General features: G+C 41.0%; 1 protein-coding gene across 7 annotated transcripts in view; it reads right to left on the reverse strand.

Annotated features, from left to right (window-relative positions):
* The window catches only part of ATG14 (autophagy related 14), a 73,738-nt gene that overhangs the window by 44,278 nt on the left and 10,917 nt on the right, over positions 1–18,543 (reverse strand). For all 7 annotated transcript variants that reach the window (XR_004622166.1, XR_004622167.1, XR_004622165.1 and 4 more), the window contains exons 2-9: positions 16,579–16,641; positions 15,326–15,368; positions 13,088–13,169; positions 8,722–8,959; positions 5,660–5,889; positions 3,968–4,085; positions 2,277–2,367; positions 2,113–2,198 (exon numbers count right to left, since the gene is read on the reverse strand). Coding sequence is in view for 3 of the 7 variants with exons in the window: in XM_034648473.1 (XP_034504364.1) it covers positions 2,113–2,198; positions 2,277–2,367; positions 3,968–4,085; positions 5,660–5,889; positions 8,722–8,959; positions 13,088–13,169; positions 15,326–15,368; positions 16,579–16,641 (951 nt within the window). In the remaining 4 variants the exon portion in view is untranslated. The remainder of the gene's footprint in view (positions 1–2,112; positions 2,199–2,276; positions 2,368–3,967; positions 4,086–5,659; positions 5,890–8,721; positions 8,960–13,087; positions 13,170–15,325; positions 15,369–16,578; positions 16,642–18,543) is intronic.

Genomic DNA, 18,543 nt, shown 5'->3' on the forward strand with positions numbered 1-18,543 from the left:
ATTAGCTTGTCAAAGTTCCATGAATTATCTGTTGAAATTCTGATCAGGTTTCCTTTTGGGGAGAAGGAGCATTTTTAGAATACTCAGCCTTCCTCTCCTAGAAAATCCCGAGGGTGTTCACTGCCTCGGGCCCTCTTTCAGTCAGGCGCACACCTCACGCAGTGCCTGGCAGACATTCAACAAATAGGTGTTGAATATTTTTTTCAAGTTTCATATTTTCTTTATATGGTTTGCATACATTTTGTGAAGATTATTCCTATATAATTTATAGTTTGTGTTGCTATAGGGGACCCTTTTCTCATTCCATCTTCTGACTAGCCGTGAGCACGTAAGAAAACAGGGTCTCTTGGATGGCTAGTTCAACAATAATCATATCATCTATGTCAGTGGAGTTTCTTTCTTTCCAACATAAACATACCTCCCTTCTTTGTAAGAGTGTCCTGCCTCGCCTAGGCCTCCGGGGCGATGTAAACACAGCAGTGACAGCAGGCACCCCCTTGCTTTCCTCTCTGTAGAGGATACTTTTACTAAATACCCATGTAAGGAACATGTCATTAAGTATAGTCTTTTCTGTAGCCTTATATGGTAGATATCCTTTATTAATAATCTTTTTAATTTGCAAGTAGATTATTTATAGGAATTGAATTTTATTCACTGCTTTTCTGGCATCTCTCAGGTTGATCTTATGGTTCTTTTTCTTTTTTAATCTGTTCATGTGATGAAGTGCTGTGTACTGGCTAACAGCGTGGGAATCTACCACGTCGTGGAGTCAGATGTGCGCTGGGACCCTGGCTCTACTACTCTGACTGCCTCTGTGATCACGGGCACGAATTACTTGACCACGCTAAGCTTCAGTTACCAACCCCCTCTGTAAAATAAGAATAATAATCCCACCTATGATTTAAGGCATGTCAGGTAGTTGGCTCAGGGTCAATACATACTGGCTCAATAAATATTAGTTCTTATTACTAAGATTAACTTCCTAATGTTGAACCCTTTACAAATAAGGTTCAAAGAGGATGGCAAACAGACCCACAGACATCAACCACTAAAACGGAGATGGATTTCTAACAGGTTCGTGTGGTCTGTGAACTAATGAATGGAATGTGAAGCGAGGAGCATGAACTCCCTACAAAAATGGCACAAAATTCTAGGTGTGTGTGCAGTTCCCTGGAGAGTGTGCACGGCTCTTCCCAAAGGGTTCTATGTCCCAGGAAGTTACTGTTTTAGGTAGGGGGGGAAACACTAGCCAGTGGCTAAGGGCCGATTACCACGGAAAGTTCACTGCAATGTGGAGGAAGCCAAGCACCCTGGCCAGTGGAAGGGATCCCCCGTAAGCCTTGGTTCCGGCTATAAAAGCAAATGAATGATGGGAAGAGGACTACCCAAAAGAACTTTTCTACCTTTTATTTTCTTTGTCCTCTTTCAAAAGTGCAAATACATTAACCAAGTCTTATCTCAGAAGCGTATGGACAGACTGCTAAGAACATGGAAAAAGGATACGTACTCAGAGAGGGGTTATCTGAACAGTACTAAAGAAAAGCTTCCTCTGTGTCATGCTTTTTGGGCTGAGAGACTAGAAAGATCCCACAGAACAGCACTGGTTGGTCTTTTTTGTTACTCCTATTTTTAAGCTAATGGATTTTAAACTAGTTCATCCCATAAACTTCTAATACCCTTTATCTCCAATAAATGGTGGCCAGAGAGACAAAAAGAAAACTGGGAAGAACCGTTACAGTGGGAGGAGGCATGAAAGGAAACGCACAGGAAAAGGGGCAGACACTACATATCACTGAGAAGAAACAGACGTGGAGTCCAAGAAATAGCTTCTGGTCTTCAAGGACAGCATGAGGCGGGCCCCCTCCAGGAACATTTGGGTTCCACCACTTCATGTTAGGTGTTTGATATTAATTTTCTGAGAAATGATTATGTAAGGACCGTAAAGGTTCAAATATGATGAGCCACCGTCCGCCTACACAGGACCGCATTATTTCTGTCCTTCGAGGGAGACCGCGGGCGCGGAACAGGCCCCTGTGCTCTGCCGACGCGCTCAACTCTACTTAGAAGTCCTCACAGCACCAGCACTTAGAAAAAAGCAAACACCGGTCTTACCTGCCCAGGTGTTCAGAGTTCGGGCTGACCAGGTACATCAGGTTCCTGAGAGTGTGCAGGGGTTGTAACTGATCTAAGTTTACATGCTAGAAAAAGCAAAAAACTGATTAATATTTTCAACCAGGTAACATGTTAAAAATTAGCTCACAGCATATTTTCCATACCTGAGAAAAGCACAGGTAAAGAATATTTGCATTCAGTTTCTTCACTGCTCGAGTAAATTTCTGTCTACTGAGATTTTCCCCACAAAATTCACTGGAAAACAAATATACAAGTTGTAAAACTACCTTTTTGAGCATATTCTACGGTAAAGTGTCTATTTGGAAGAGTGTATTTTACACCACAGTTCAGTATAAAACATACCCCACGTCCTCCGCCTCTCTTTTAGTCTCAACAGAGACTTTCTGAGAACGAACTACTGCCCTCATGACGAGCCATTTCACCACCATCTATAAAAATTACAAATGCATGTACCCTCCAACCAAGCAATTCCGCTTCTGAAAATTTATTCAACACAAATACTTGCACACTCATGAAATGAAGAACGTACAAGATTATTCTGTGAAGGGGGACTGGTGAGATCCTGGCACACTTATACAAAGAAACCTCTGGTAACTGTCCATTCTATGCAGAATGGCAGCTGGAGGCTCACAACGGCCCTACGAGGCCCGCCTAGTTTGCACCCCCACCTTCTTTGCTGCCCTCGCACTCCCCAGGGTTTTCTCTTTGTGCAAAGAGACCCACCCACGTGGATTGCTCCCCTCTTCCCTCAGGGTCACACGTGCTCACACACCTGCCCACTCACACATGCCTCCATGTTCCCGTTCCCTCTCTCACTCTGCTTTCATGTCCTCCACAGGATTCATCACCATCGGACACACTGCTCATTTATTATCTTGTCCCTCTGTCAGAATGAAGTGCCAAGATGGCAAGGATTATGTTTTCATCACCACTGAACCCTCTCAGTGCCCAGAAAAGGGCTCAAATATTTGTTAAACACTCAAAAAGCAAGGTGCAAAACACCCTAGTACATCTTTTGTGTTTAAAAGGGGAGAGAGATGATAATACATATTTATTTGGCTTGAAATGTAAGAATGACTGGATGGGGGTAGGAAAGTCTTAGTAGAACTCAGTAGAACTTAGAACTGAGTACACTGTAAACCTTTACATTCTTTTTTAAAGATTTTATTCTAGGGCGCCTGGGTGGCCCAGTCAGTTAAGGATCCAGCTCTTGGTTTCAGCTTTGGTCATGATTCTCAGGTCATGAGATCGAGCTCTGTGTCGGGCTCTCCACTCAGTGCAGAGTCTGCTGAAAAGACTCTCTCTCAAGCTCTCCCTCTGTCTGCCCCCCTTGCCCCCGCACGCACATGCTCTAATAAATCTTAAAAAAATTTTTTTTTATTTTTAAGTAATCACTACACCCAGTGTGGGGCTTGAACTCACAACCGTGAGACCAGGAGTCACATGCTCCACAGACTGAGCCAGCCAGGCACCCCTACATTGTTTTGAAATTTTAAACCACGTGTTTTTAATTTTGAAAGTTAAAAAAAATATTCAAGTGTTAAAATTTACCCAGTTCTTATACATGAGCATACCCTCTGAAGATCCTAGTTTTTCCTTCAATTATTTTTCCGAGTGGGAGAATTCTCTGTGGTCTTCTCCAAGACTTCATGTGCAATTATAAGATAATGAAACAAATTTGCACATTAGGCTTTTGAAATTAACGTCAATATTTCACAGTCATTTTTCTGGCTTAATAATACTTAAATTCCTGTTTTTGGTTTAATTAGAGTAAGTACACAATAGGAAAATGAGATCTATGACAAAGATGACATCACCACCTTCGATTACTTGCCTGTTGCACAGCTTTTTGGGAAGATTTATGTCAAGTATATGAGACAAAATGTTGACCAGCTGAGTCGCATAGCACAATGCAGCACTGATCGTGTAAGCGGGGTTACTATGCTCCATGTCTAAAGTATAAAAACAACCAACACAAACGACTTTAATTTCAACATAAATACCAATGAACTTGGATTTTATGATTTATAATTTTATCATTACATTGTTGATGATTATGTTTTGCTCCTAACATACTAATAAAAGGTTCATGGGCACATACTAATGTTTCATCATTTATGGTTTTTGCAGAGTAGAATGTAACCTAAGCAAATGAGCCCGGACAGACCCAACATAAATGAAATTAGAGTCTGAACTGCTTGGACCTGATAATGTATTATTTATTAGAACAGTAAATGCCCAACTTAAATGTCACCTCCTCAGAGAGGCCTCACCTAAGCTACACGTGTCTTGGTGATATCACCTTTGTCTCACCAGCACCTAGCATCGTGCATGACAGAAAGCACATAGTCACTGTGTATCTGCTAAATGACTAAATGAACAATCTTTTCTCCACCAAAAAAGCTATACTGGTTTTAAAGGGTTTTTCTACTGGGCTATTTCTATCTCCATTTCTGGCTGCTAAAACAAGCCCTTCACAAAGAAACTCTAAAAACAGGGCTCAGCCATCTAAATATACTAACTAGTGAGGTCTTTTTATATAAATAAACCAATATTCGCCCCCCAAAAGTGAAACATCTAAAAAACATTTTCAGTCCATCCACTGATGGACTGGATATAAAACGTGGTATACATCCACATTACATACAATGGAATATTAGTCATAAAAAGAATGAAATGCTAGTTCATGCCACAATATGGATGAACCTTGAAAACATTATGCTATGTAAAAAAGCCAAACACAAAAAGCCACACATTGTATAATCCCATTTCTATGAAATACCCAAAACAGACACATCTATAGTTAAAGGAAACAAAATTACAGATCTTCCTCGACTTATGATGGGGTTATGTCTCGATAAACCCACCACAAATTGGAAATATCCTAGGCCGAAAATAACATTTAATGCACCTAAACAGCTGACCACCATAGCTTTGCCTGGCCTGCCTTACACAGGCCCAGTACGCTGACGTCAGCCTACAGCTGAGCAAAATCATCTAACACAAAGCCTATTTATAATAACGTGTTGACTGTCTCATGCAATGCAGTGCATACTGTACGGAAAGTGAAACCCAGAACAGTTCTCAGTGTATCTACCTGCTGTGGACTCGGGGGGGGGTGGGTCCGAGTTGCCTGGGGGCTGCGGCCGCCGGCACACGGCATCATGAGTATGCACGGCATAGTGCCAGCCCAGGAAATGATCCAAATTCAAAATTCAAAGCGGGATTTCTACCAGACATGTATCACTCTTGCACCATCATAGAGTCAAAAAATCGTAAGTTGAACCATCGTTAAGTTGAGATGATCTGGGGCTGCCCAAGGCTGGGAGGAAAGGCGACAGGGGCATGACAGCTTCGTGCCCTGGATCTCCCGTCTGGGGTGATGCCAGTGCTCTGGAACTCATCAGAGTGGTAACCAAACAACACTGAATGTTCACTTTACAACTGTTCACCTCATTATGTACATTTTACCTCAATTAAAAAACATACATATTTCTAAGTTTTCAAAGACTATTTTGATTCTCACCAGGCCCCTGCGTGGTTTTCTTCTCTTCTACCCAATTGTAGTAGGCAGAGTAGTCCCCGTTGTTGGGAAGGCTAATCCAAGGCCCTGTAATGCTAATGCTGGTGTCCCCATTGTGATCGTCACAGACCCATCTTCCCGAGAGATAAGTCGTCCTCCGGGCTTCGGCAAGCTTGCTCACGGTGCTGGAGGTCATGGCACTGTCGCTCTCTGAGGACACATCTGCAGGATCTCTAAAAATCAGAACATACATACGAATTTCAAGGGAATGGGTTTTAAAGAGCATGCAAGATACTTGCCTGATATGCAGAACACTGAAAGATGCACACACAAGGACAGGAATTTAACTGGCATATACAGAGGTAAGTAACTCTGAGATGAAGCTCAGACCAGCTGTGGCCAGAAGCCCACACCAATGTGAAGAGGACGGCGCCATGAGCTGGGGCCTCAAGTGTCAGGTTCTCCGACTATTTGGTCTCAAGACCCCTTTACATGCTTACAATTTTTTGAAGACCCCAAAGAACTTTTATGTATGTGGGTTACATCTATTGATATTTACTTGTATTAAAAATCTGAGGAAATTTTAAATTATTCATTCATTTGGAAATAATAAACCTGTTACAAGTTAACATAGCATACGAAAACGAGTGAAAAGTGGCACTGTTTGTTGACCAGCTGAAACACATAGCAAAACACACCACTGGAAGACTTTTGAAAATCTCTTCAATACCCAAGGCTTGCAGATGTTCTTTCAAGTAAAAGTAGTGTCGTGTGCAAAAACCAGCTAGCTCGACCTGCAACTCACTCAAGTGCTTTTTCTGAAGCCAACTGCGGCCCTTCAGGATGGAGCGAAAGGGCCTTCTGCACACTTCCCATCTCATCATGTGGTATATAGAAACAATGTGTGCACAAGGATCAAGACTTAATAAAATTTAAATAAAAATATTTTTTCTACTGCTTCATCAAGAGCATTCTTGATGTCAAACGCTTTTTTCTCAAACAAGTACGTGATAGACTACAAGAGTAACACAGCTGCTGTCACTGCTGGGACATCTGTCCAGGCACCCGTTTTTACCCATGATGGCTTCTGAGCCACCAGTGCAAATGTCCGCATGGTGAAAAAGGGGATTGAAGGGTTTCTAGTCTTACAGAAATACTTGTGACAGCGCAGAGGCCGGGAGAGCAGGAAGGAGCGAGAAGTCAGAGCAGGTGCAAACGCACCGTGGTGGGGGAGCGCAGCGTGTGTGTGGCAGAGGGGATCCCTGCGGCTGAGCGGTGCACAAGGGAAGCGCCAGGAGACAGTACTGTGCTGGAAAGGTACTGGCAGGCTGGGGAGGGGCTTCTGCACTGCACTAAGTCTCGGTTCTGTTCTCAATCCTTTCTCCTCCTGCCACAACGTGCCTGTGGGACAAGTGCCCCTGGCTGTCACAGGGAAGGGGGGGCAGGGCACTACTGCCAGTTCTGAGCAGCATCTCTGCTTCTTCCTTCTTCCACGTAACAAGTTTGAGAAATGCAAATGAACAAGAAACGTTATAGGAATAACTTCAAAACTATCAGCTTTTAATGTACCAGCACATAATATCATATACTGCTACAAAGGATTGAAACAGCACAGGCAGAGAGAAGTTTTTCTCCATGTTTTCTCTTCTGCAACTTCACAATCAGTTGTCTCCTTGGTCTCCTCAGATCTGGGACAGCGTCTTAAGACTGTGTCTTTGTTTAATGTGTTTTAACACTGATATCTTGGTCCATCAGAATCTAATTTAGCACTAGGGATTGCCTGGCCAGCTCAGTTGGAAGAACACGCAACTCTTGATTTTGGGGTTGGGAGTCTGAGCCCTATGCTGGGTGTAGAGATTACTGAAAAAATAAACTTAAAAAAAAAAAAAGAATCTAATTTAGCATAATGTTTCTCATTTTTAGCTTTTTCCTCCTCACAGTCCCAATCACCTGTTTTTATACAGTCTTTGGATACCCCAACTTCTCCCCACTGACCCAAAAGGCAACCTTAGAGTCTATTTCTGAACTTCCTATTCTTCTCTATTTTGAATCTGCCTTATTTTTATATATTTTTTTAAAGATTTTATTTATTTATTTGACAGAGATAGAGACAGCCAGCGAGAGAGGGAACACAAGCAGGGAGTGGGAGAGTTCGAAGAAGCAGGCTCACAGCAGAGGAGCCTGATGTGGGACTCGATCCCATAACGCCGGTATCACGCCCTGAGCCGAAGGCAGACACTTAACCGCTGTGCCACCCAGGCGCCCCTATTTTTATATTTGCCAACTATTACTAATGAAAAATTACTTGGTAAGAATCGAAGAACAAGTTTTCAAACCAGAAGAACAATCAGACCTTTAGCCTTTTGGGAAGTTAACTCTAGCCAACAGCCGAAAGGACACAGTGGAGTAGAGGGAGCAAAGCAGAGTACTGGTCCTCACTAGTCACAGCCCACTGACCATCTGGGGAAGGGTGCTGGGAAGTGAGGGCAACCAAAAGAGACAGGAAAATCCTCAACTGGAACAGCCTGATGGTTAGTGAGAAAGCAAATGAACTCCTCAGGAGCAGTTTTCAAACCTCATCAATTATCATCTGGGGAAATTAAAAAAAAAAAAAAAAAAGTATTACGGGATGGGCTGGGAGGGTTGAAGGTGTGTCCTCTGGAACCTGTCTTTTTCGAAACTTCCAGGGTGACTCTGATGAACATCCAGGGGGGGAACCACTGTCCTGTCCATCCGATGACTCCTGAGGGTATCCAAGCACTGGAGCCTAACCCTAAACTCATAGTCGCCAGTGCCTGCCAGGGGCTAGGTGCCAGGACAAGGCTAAGTCAACAGGTCGATCAACAAGCGAGGGCCCACTTCTCTGAGGGCCGCCACCCTTCACCTTGGCCGCCTCCCCAGTTTTGTGCGGCATGTGCTGTTTGCCGAAGCAGATAAGACTTCAGTTTCATTACCAGGAAAGCCGATGACCCCAGAATGAACCCAATAAATGAGGTGCTGCCATATTTGAAAAATACTTGATCTCTGAAACTTGGTCTATTCCTAGAGTCAAAGACTCACTGTACCTCACACTAGTCTTCACTTCCTCAATTGGAAAAATGACAGAGGTGAGCTCTAATATATGAGATCGCCGAAGATTTGCCAGACGCTCGTAATGACTTCTTAAGTCAGTGGTTTTTTTTTCTACCAGGTCACCAAGTCTGCGATTGTGCCTCTGAATCTTCTCCTTTTTCTCTTGATGCCGCTGTGCTCGAGTATAGAGCTTCTGATTCTTTTCCTTGGTTTTGAGCAGGCCTTCGGAATCTGAAATAAATCACACCCAACAATTACCTCTACAAATAGCTCCTGGGGACTGCAGAACCCACTTCACAAGTGTAAGCATCTTCCTGCAGTTTAAACTGAAAGCAAAACCTCAATCAGGTTAACTAGATAATGTTTGCTAAGTGGAAGTTGAGAGTTCAGCTTAAGTAAATAAATAAATCAAAGTGGACCACCACTAAAAGGACTCTGGGTCTCCACCTGTAGTCATCATTTGTAAGAATCAGTCAACTACCACCACGTTTAAGCCAGGAAGTACCTCACTTATGGTAAGCACTGAAGAATAAACATGGTGGGCAGAAAAGATATCTAATCCAAGTTTGAAAAACTTAATGGCCATCGGATTTTCCTTAGAAATCTCTTACATGTGCCTTGGGCTCCATTCAGAGACCCAGGGAATAATCTCACGGCAGGTGGACATGCAGCAAAGAAACAGACCAAGGGCTCTGAAAAGTTACAGTGCAGTGTGGCGGTATCCAGCATGGTGGGAGCCCCTATTATGTGCCAGCATTTGAAGCACTGCAGGGGCAACCAAAGCCTGGCCACACAACCAAGAAAGTAGACAGACACTCATCCTGTCTGATGTGTGTCCTTGTCATGGAGCTCCTTCAGGTTCTGGATCAAGACCTGTTAGGGTGTTAGGCTGTAGCTAAATTTCTCTTGAGTGGCAAAAATGAGTTGCAAAATCTCAGACAGACTCCTAGAAGCAAGTTAGGAGGTTCAGACAAGTTCAAAATCAAGCTCGTTATTTTTCCACAAAAGCCTCATCTTGATACCTAGGTTCTCTACTTAATAATTATTTTTGACCTGTCCACAGTCTAAGTCAGTCCCCTGCTGGTCAGTTCCATGGGCTGACCACTGTTCCTTCGGTGGAGGGGTTTCTTTTCCTTCCCACTGTTACAATCTTACTAACTCTCCCCCAAACCTCACCTCCAGCTCAGTTCCAGCTCGGTTCCACTCCAGGCCTTCACCAGCCCAGTCTTCATCAACGGTAACCAGCGCCAGCGGTTCTCCACTGCCCAAAAAACACACACCGACCTCCCTGGCCTTGAGGCTACCCACACACTGGCACATGTCCCACACTTCCCTTCTGCACCCCTTCACCTCAATCTCACTCAGTTACTAGACACTCAAAATCTTTTCCACACAGTGGAACTATTTAAATGTATGCATGCATGGATGGATACTGAACCAGTCCTCATTCCCTTTAGGATGTCCTTTACAGGGGCGCCCGGGTGGCGGCTCAGTCGTTAAGCGTCTGCCTTCGGCTCAGGGCGTGATCCCAGGGTCCTGGGATCAAGCCTTGCATCAGCTTCCCTGCTCCGCTGGGAGCCTGCTTCTTCCTCTCCCACTCCCCCTGATTGTGTTCCCTCTCTCGCTGGCTGTCTCTGTCAAATAAATAAAACCTTAAAAAAAAAAAAAAAAAAGGATGTCCTTTACACATCCTATTCAGATCAATGTCTCTAGGAATGCTATTAGCTTCTACTCTTCAAATGTCCAAATTCTTCTCCTTCAGCCAAACCCCCTTCCAGAAACGCTCTCCAGACCTCTTGTTCCTCAGAAGCCTAATGGAATGTGTGTACCTCACCTATGGCACATAGCTTAGTTCCTTACACCAGGTCCAACCAAAGCCTTGTTGTCCCCTGACTAGAATATAACAAGCAACTGATAAATGTCTCATTGGTGGTCCTCCAAGCGAGGACCACTGAACCTAGGTATTTCGCTGTAGGCTATAAGGTTTCTTACAGTTTTATTTCCCCTTACTTGTGCATTCTCTTTACCATTCTAGCTCAGTGTGGATGTTTTAATGTTTAAGTCACTGGTTCCATCACAGTTACTTTCCAGCAAGCTCATTCATTTTCATGGTCACTACTAAGCTCTTTACAAGTGCTCCCATGACTGTCTGGCCATGGCCCCCAGTCATATGGTGGGCAGATTTTTTAAGAACAGTTTCCAACTTGGTATCATGACCCTTCACAGGTGGCAGGAGGTCGGCAGTCACCTAATCTGCACCAGTGCAGACTCAGTACTCAAGAGTTTAAGTTGTCCTTCTCCCCATGCCATTTCCCCCAAACATAAAAACACCCTGACGCTACTTCTGTCACCTACTGTTGCTTTTTTGGATAAATAACTTTATAGCACAGAACAACTCCACCTTAAAGGTTCACACAATCCAACTTCCCTATCTATACCATACAACGTATCTGTATTATTCTGTATCATGACACATAAAATCGAAAGATTCTGGAGAAATATTCATCAGGTCTACAGTTTGTAACATATAACCTTTTCTGAATATATGTGATATTTTAACAACAAAATTAAAAGAAATACTATCCACTGGGTAACCACCTCTTAACTGTGGACTTGAGACCATGCATGGTTTCTGGAATCCACGAACTCCCTTAAAATTGCTTGCAAAATTTTTTGAGTCTCATCTAAAGGGTGGCCACTAGACTGCATTTATGTTCTAAAGAGCAGCGGTTCCCAGCCCTTGGTAGGTCATCAGTACCACCCAGAGTAGTGCTACTCAACGTGTGGCCCATGATCTGGGCCCAACGGGAGACTTTTACCAGTCAGACAAGAGAAGTACAGAAATGTAGAGTAAGTTTAGCAGCATTTTTTCTGACATGGCAATATGACACTGACGTGACATCCAAGTGTGCAGTCATTTTTCTAGTATTTTATTGTATTCTACAAAAGTATTGGTATCAGTTTATGACAGATTAGAAATCAGAGAGGAACAAAATGGTCTTTTACTATAGACAGTTTAAGAACCACTGACCCAGTCCCCATGCCTGAGATTTGAATTTCCTAAGTCCAAGGTGGGTCCCAGGATTCTTTCTCTAGATTTTACAAGGGTCACCAGGTGACTCTGAGGATTTGCTAGGGATGGAAAGCACTGTTACAGGGTCCATTGCTTTAGTGCCAAATCTTTTCTGTGGTGGTCGTTTTGTTTCGGGAGTTAGGAATCTGTTAAATTCAGCTGATCAAAGTTTCAAACTTGCTCATCAGGCAAGGCACAAACTCAGTAAATCCAGCAATTCCAGGAGGTTCACAGATACCTGGGAGCAAATCCCCCATGCGAACATCATGGGAGGACGTGGACAGGGGTAAGTCACAAGTCCCTACGCTGCTGCTGAACACGACCTCTGGGGACTCACATAAAGCTCTGTAGTTCTGAGCATGTCTTCCCCACGCTGCCCTCCTCTCAGCTTACTAATCCTGTGAAACTCCACAGGAGCACTGTAGTAGGAGAAACATTTTCAAAGGAAGCTTTTGCTCGATTACACACTACTATAAAATACTTGCTTCCGAAAGCAACGAGCAGACGAGAAAGGGATTCACAAGGTATCATGGTGACTCACTCTGAACTTTAAACAACGATCTTCAGAAATACACGGAATAGGGGCGCCTGGGTGGCACAGCGGTTAAGCGTCTGCCTTCGGCTCAGGGCGTGATCCCAGCGTTATGGGATCGAGCCCCACATCAGGCTCTTCTGCTATGAGCCTGCTTCTTCCTCTCCCACTCCCCCTGCTTGTGTTCCCTCTCTCACTGGCTGTCTCTATCTCTGTCGAATAAATAAATAAAATCTTTAAAAAAAAAAAAATACACGGAATATGTCTAAAGATACAGGATTTCTAAGAGGACCCTCCTAAATTCTGACAAACATCTATGATGAAGGATGAGGTACACAAATATAATGTAAGATTAATACAGATTAAAATGTGTATGAGACTCAATAAATGGAGAGAAAAAGCCAATATTCTGTGCACCTGGAGTGAACTAATAATTATAACTGAGTACCAAGCTTCCTGTTAGCAAAGGCAAATGGGAAATATGTATTCCTTAACTTTTTTAACTGAGAAAAGTAGTTTATTCAAAGGTCATTATATTTGTGTGTATATATAAAAAATATATATTTGGAAAAATATTTACTTAAAATCTTTATACAAATATTTTACAAGAGGAGGAAGGCAAGCAAGAAACCTTTCCAGGTTGCCATTGCATTCCTACCCCTCCTCTCTTTCTCCATCTCTCTGGCTTATTAATCCAATGAAATAACACACTAGCCCTTTATTAGGTCTAGAAGAAGAGGGACAAATTACTTACTTATTTTCATTTCTTCATTTCCTTTACATATTGTTTGTTTCAGCTGTTCAATCCTCATCTTGCAGGACATTATTTTCCATCTCTTAAAAAAAAAGTATGCAATAAATATCACAAACATTGGTCTCTTATGATTAATATGATTATCTACCTAGGATCACTATTGTTTTAAGGCATATCTTACAAAACATAATGAAAAAAAGACCAATATAATTATGTTTATTATAACTTTTGTGACTGTGGTAGATTATAAAAAAGAAGAAAGTGTTATTCTGGTGTAGCGCAGAAGCTGGTAGGAAATTAAGACAGAGAGAAAGAAATCCACATAGTTCTTTCATGTGTTAATAAGGTCAGAGAAAAATGGTGAAAATTATTCTTCTCTTGACCTGCCCTGTCCAATATACAGCTAGTGATCACATGTGGCTATGTAAAAGTCATGTGAAATTACATAAAGTTCAGTTCCTACTCAACACTACCCACGTGTCAAGTGTTCAACACTACATGAGGCTAATGGCTTCCATACTGGTGAGTATAGACATAGAACATCTGTCACCACAGAAAGTTCTACTGTTGCACTGCTCTAAACTCTTCATGCTATTTACTGAGGAGACCATTAACATCACTGTATTATCTCACTAATATGATATGCAATAATTACTTGCAAAATAATAAAAACTTCAATAAAAACAGAAGGTTTCCTCCACCAAGACGAATAAAAGATCAGTAAAAATGCAACCTGGTAGTCAGTTAAAAAGTATGATTACCCATTCTATAATGCCTCTATAAATGTGGATAATTAAAAGCTTAAAACAGCATTCAGATATTTATGGTGTTTAACACCAGCCTAAGTAGTCTGATGGTCCAAGACGCAGAGAGGAGACGCTCCAGCCGGCCAAGTGATAACCTCCCTGATGGAGGGACACTTGAAAATAGACTCGTGGGGACCGATGGACTGATTCAAAGATGAATCAGTCATGAGACATCTTCACTTTTAAAGGGTATTAGTCTTCAAGAAGCAAGACTGAAATTTTTTATAGAAAAACTAGAAAACAGTACAGGGAATTTAGAAAAGTGGCAACAGGATTCTTCATAAATCGCCTTTAGTGGTCTTTTCCCATACAATGTGTTTTGTTTCTACAACAGAGCATAATAATTCACTTACACACATTCTTCAAGTATTATTTTAAAATTATGAATGATGCTTATTGTGAAAAAAAAATCACAGAAAAACATCACAGAAGAGAAAAAATAAAGTGATCATTAGCCTGACTCCTTCCCATTCATCAGGGGTAATCTCAATTAAGCTTTAATATGTACCTTTTCAGAGTTTTTAGAGTATATTTATATTTAAAACACATGCGCAAATGAAAACATACCTCACTCTAGCCTACTTTTTGTTTGCTCTGTCATTAAAAAACTGTTGGATATCATTCCGTATCAACACATACAGACTGAGCATTCTTTTGAAAAGATACACAGTATCAATTATTTATGTCATCCTGTTTGATGAGCACTTAAGATATTCACAGATCACTACCCATGCTCTTGTCAATCAGCTTCTTTACCCATAAATCTCTGCATCTTGGGAGGAAAACTGCCCAATATACCACATGTGCAATTAAAAGAACAAAACAAAACACCCCAACAAAACACCAACTTATCCTCCAACCAAATACATCAATGTACACCCCCATCAACACTGAATCAAAGTGTTATCAATCAAACTCCTTATTTTCATACCCTTACTCACTTTCCCCCCCAGTTACGTTCATTTTGCTCAGTCTTCAACATACAGAACTTTTAAACTTTTACGTAGTCTGTGAAAATGTTTTCCTTTATGGCTTATAAAGGTCTGCTCATCTGTAGGTTACATTTATAAATACCCTCCCTTATTTTTTAAAAATATTTTTATGAGTTTACTTTTCACATTTAATCATCAATCCATGCGTTTACAATGTGTGTTTACAATGAGTACATTTTTTCAAAAAAGATAGTTCATCGTTCTTTTATTTCTCTGTCAATACCAGACTTCATACTTATCCTTTATAATGGTTCTATAATTAACTGCCAGTACTCTGTGTTTGGCATCTAGATAAAATATTTGAGGGCCCACACTACAAATATATTCAAACAGAGGGCTGCCAAAAAAAAAATGATTAAAATAAATTTAAAGCACAACCAACTTAAAAGCATGTAACCTCAAGTATAAAGAATATTATTTAAATACTTCTTACAGCTTACCAACTGATCTGTTATCCATTTTCCTTCCATAGCTTTTAACACTCTGCACAGAGAAAAGACAATAATAAATTCTGTGAAGCTCAAAAATGTAAAATCAATATCTTCTTAAAGTAAGTTCTTAAAAATGTCTGGAAATACCAATGTGAGACTCAAGCACTCAATAATGTTCTCCGGGGGTCCCCGGCCAGCTCAGTCAGTGGAGCATGCAACTTTTAATCTTTGGGTTGTGAGTTTGAGCCCTATACTGGGTATAGAGATGATTTAAAAATAAAATCTTTAAAAAAATAAAAAAATGTTTTCTAAATTCCCCATTCTCTAATTTTTTCCCTCATTTCCTTCCTTTTGCGCTTTTAATACTGTCCAGGTCCTTTCTGTAAACATTCAAAATTTCCAGTAACAGCCAGAGCCTTTATCCTCAGTCATAATCAATAATTTCTATCATAATTATTAATAATAATAGTTACAAGAGAATTCATAATCTAAAATGTGATGCTCTGTTCCCAAAGAAATGGCACAAGACGGCATTTGTAAAAATCTCTTCTATGGAAGAAATAAAAGTTTCTGTGATTAAGTTAAAGAAATGACTTAGACAAATCTAAGCAGGTTCTGTAACGCAGGGCATCTCAAAAGATTTAATCTGGTCATAAATGTTTTCACAGACCTAGGGTGCATCTGAAGAACAGTGACTAGGTCAGTCTGGGACAGAAGATTCTACAGGATGATTCTCAAATCCAGAGGGTGAGATTTATCAGGGTTGCTTATTAATAGCTCAGATCCCAGGCCTTCCCCCCAGACCTCAGAATATCTGAGGACAGGATTCCGAGAATCCGCATTTTTAACAGTTACCTCAGCTAATGAATTCTGATGCAGACGATACAAAAAGACCACGCTTTGCAAAAGGCTGAGCCAGAAGAAGGAAGATATATGGAGGGCGTGATATCCTACAGGAACCACCACTTATCTGCCTGTTCTGGACCCATTTGCTGCACATCAATTACCTGGGCGAGGGGTGTGACTCCTCGGTCTCGTCCCTGAGTGCCTGCTGTCAAGGCACTGGGTCTGATCCCTGTTTTCTAGGAACTTGAAAATCTCTCCTATTTTGCTTCTCCCAGATGCCCCGCTCCTCCACCCTTTGAGATTGTACCCTAAATTCAGCAAGTCAGCAATCCACACATCTGCACACCACAGCCCTGAATCAGACCACACGGTGGCAAGAGAACCTCCACACACGGAAACGCAAGAGGGAAACTCACTCTTTTTGAAATTCTTCTTGCTTGCTCTTAAGTTGGCTTAACCTTTCTTTCTTGTCTATAAACCTGTAAGAAAAAAATGTAATGTTTTATTTAAATGTTCATTCCTTCAATTCAGTGAGATTAAATTCCTAAGAGCCCATCATTTCTGCAGACTCATCTGGAGATGTCGCGGTCCTGAAAGTAAACACACATCTTCTCAAGGGGTGTGCACACGGTTGCTTACGCCATTTGCTCATTTTAAAACTAAGTTCAAATTCTCAGCTTTAAAATTCTTCCATGGGTTTGGGGGCGCTGGCTGGCTCAATCAGTAAAATTCTTTCATGGGTTTATAAAAAATGTTTAGAAGCCACCCCCCCCAACCCCGCTCAGATTAAATTATCTTCCAAAACAGGCACAACAGAGCACTAGAGCGAATTTGAATTCAAGGAAGTCGAGGCTTCTAACATAAACATGATTTTAATTTTTTAGCTTCATTCAATCCTGCTCTCACCTATAAATCGGTTACTTATAATTTTTAAAGTACAATTTTTTTTTCTTACTAATTTTATTGCTAGTCCTTATGGGCTAACAAGTTATTTAGTACAAGTTATCAGAAGGAAGGGATATCACATTGCAATTCATTTTCTCTACAGTCTTCTCCCTTTATTCTTTTCTTCCTGTTACCTTATTTGGGGTTTACTCTGCCTTTTTTTTCCTTTGTGCAGTTTAAGATGGAAACTTACATCATCCATTTTAAGCCACTCCCTTTTAAATATAAGCATATAAAGTTATAAATTTCCCCCCAAGTATTGTGTTAGCTAAACCCCAAAATGTCTGATAATGTCTGATAGGGTTATTTTCATATCATTTAGTTTGGAATTCCTATTTTTCCACAAATTCCCTCCTTGACCTCAAAGTTATTTAGAACTACATTGCTTAATTTCCAGATATATGGGCTTTTCTAGGTAACTTACTGTTAATTGTTTTGCACTTTCTGACGTGGTCACAGAATATATTCTATGAGATTTCAATCTTTTGATCTGAGAGTATCTTACAGCCTTGCATCTGGTCTGCCCTGGTGAAAGGTTCCCTGTGCACTTGAAGGAATATGTATTCTATAGCCATTGGGTACTGTGTTCTAGAAATGTCAACCAGCTGAAGGTGACGAACAGTGACATTCAGATCTTCTGGATCTGTGCGATTTACTAAGAGAGCTACCAGTCACATAGGCTGAGTACCTAAAACGTGGCTTGTTGCTTACTAAGGATCTGGGTTAAAAAAAAATTATATGACTAACATCATGCAACTGACTTTTAAACAAGCTAAGAGTGGCTCGCTATTTAAAAAACACGATAATGCCATATGCTATAGTAACACAGTATGGAGTCCAAGATTAGGTTTTTGGCTGTCTCCCAAATTCCTAGCCTAAATGAAAACAATTTAACAGAATAGTAACAGCCCTAGAAATCGCTTCCTTAAAACGGTCCAGACTAATAGCAGTCTCTCTAAAATATTTCTAAAACCCCATGTTTGAAACATATCCAAAGATATCTACTTCAAAATGGAAGGGATCAATAGATGAATGGATAAGGAAGATGTGGTAAATATACATGATAGAATATAACCCAGAAAAAAAGAATGGGACTTTGTCATTTGGGACAACATGGATAGACCTAGAAGGTATTATGCTAAGTAAAATAAGTCAGAGAAAGACAAATACCAAATGATTTCACTTATATGTAGAATCTAAAAAACAAAACAAACAAGAAAATACTTAAATACAGATAACTGGTGGTTGCCGAGGGGAGGTGGGAAAGGGGAGAGCAAAATAGATAAAGCGGATTAAGAGGGACAAACTTCCAGTTATGAAGTAAATAAGTCACAGAGATGAAAAGAATAGCATAGAGAACATAGTCAATAATATTGTAATAACACTGTATGGTGTATGTGACAGATGGTGAGCACTAATATATAGAAATGTTGAAT

The sequence above is a fragment of the Ailuropoda melanoleuca genome, chromosome 20 (assembly GCF_002007445.2).
Source record: "Ailuropoda melanoleuca isolate Jingjing chromosome 20, ASM200744v2, whole genome shotgun sequence".
NCBI classification, from domain to species: Eukaryota; Metazoa; Chordata; class Mammalia; order Carnivora; family Ursidae; genus Ailuropoda; species Ailuropoda melanoleuca.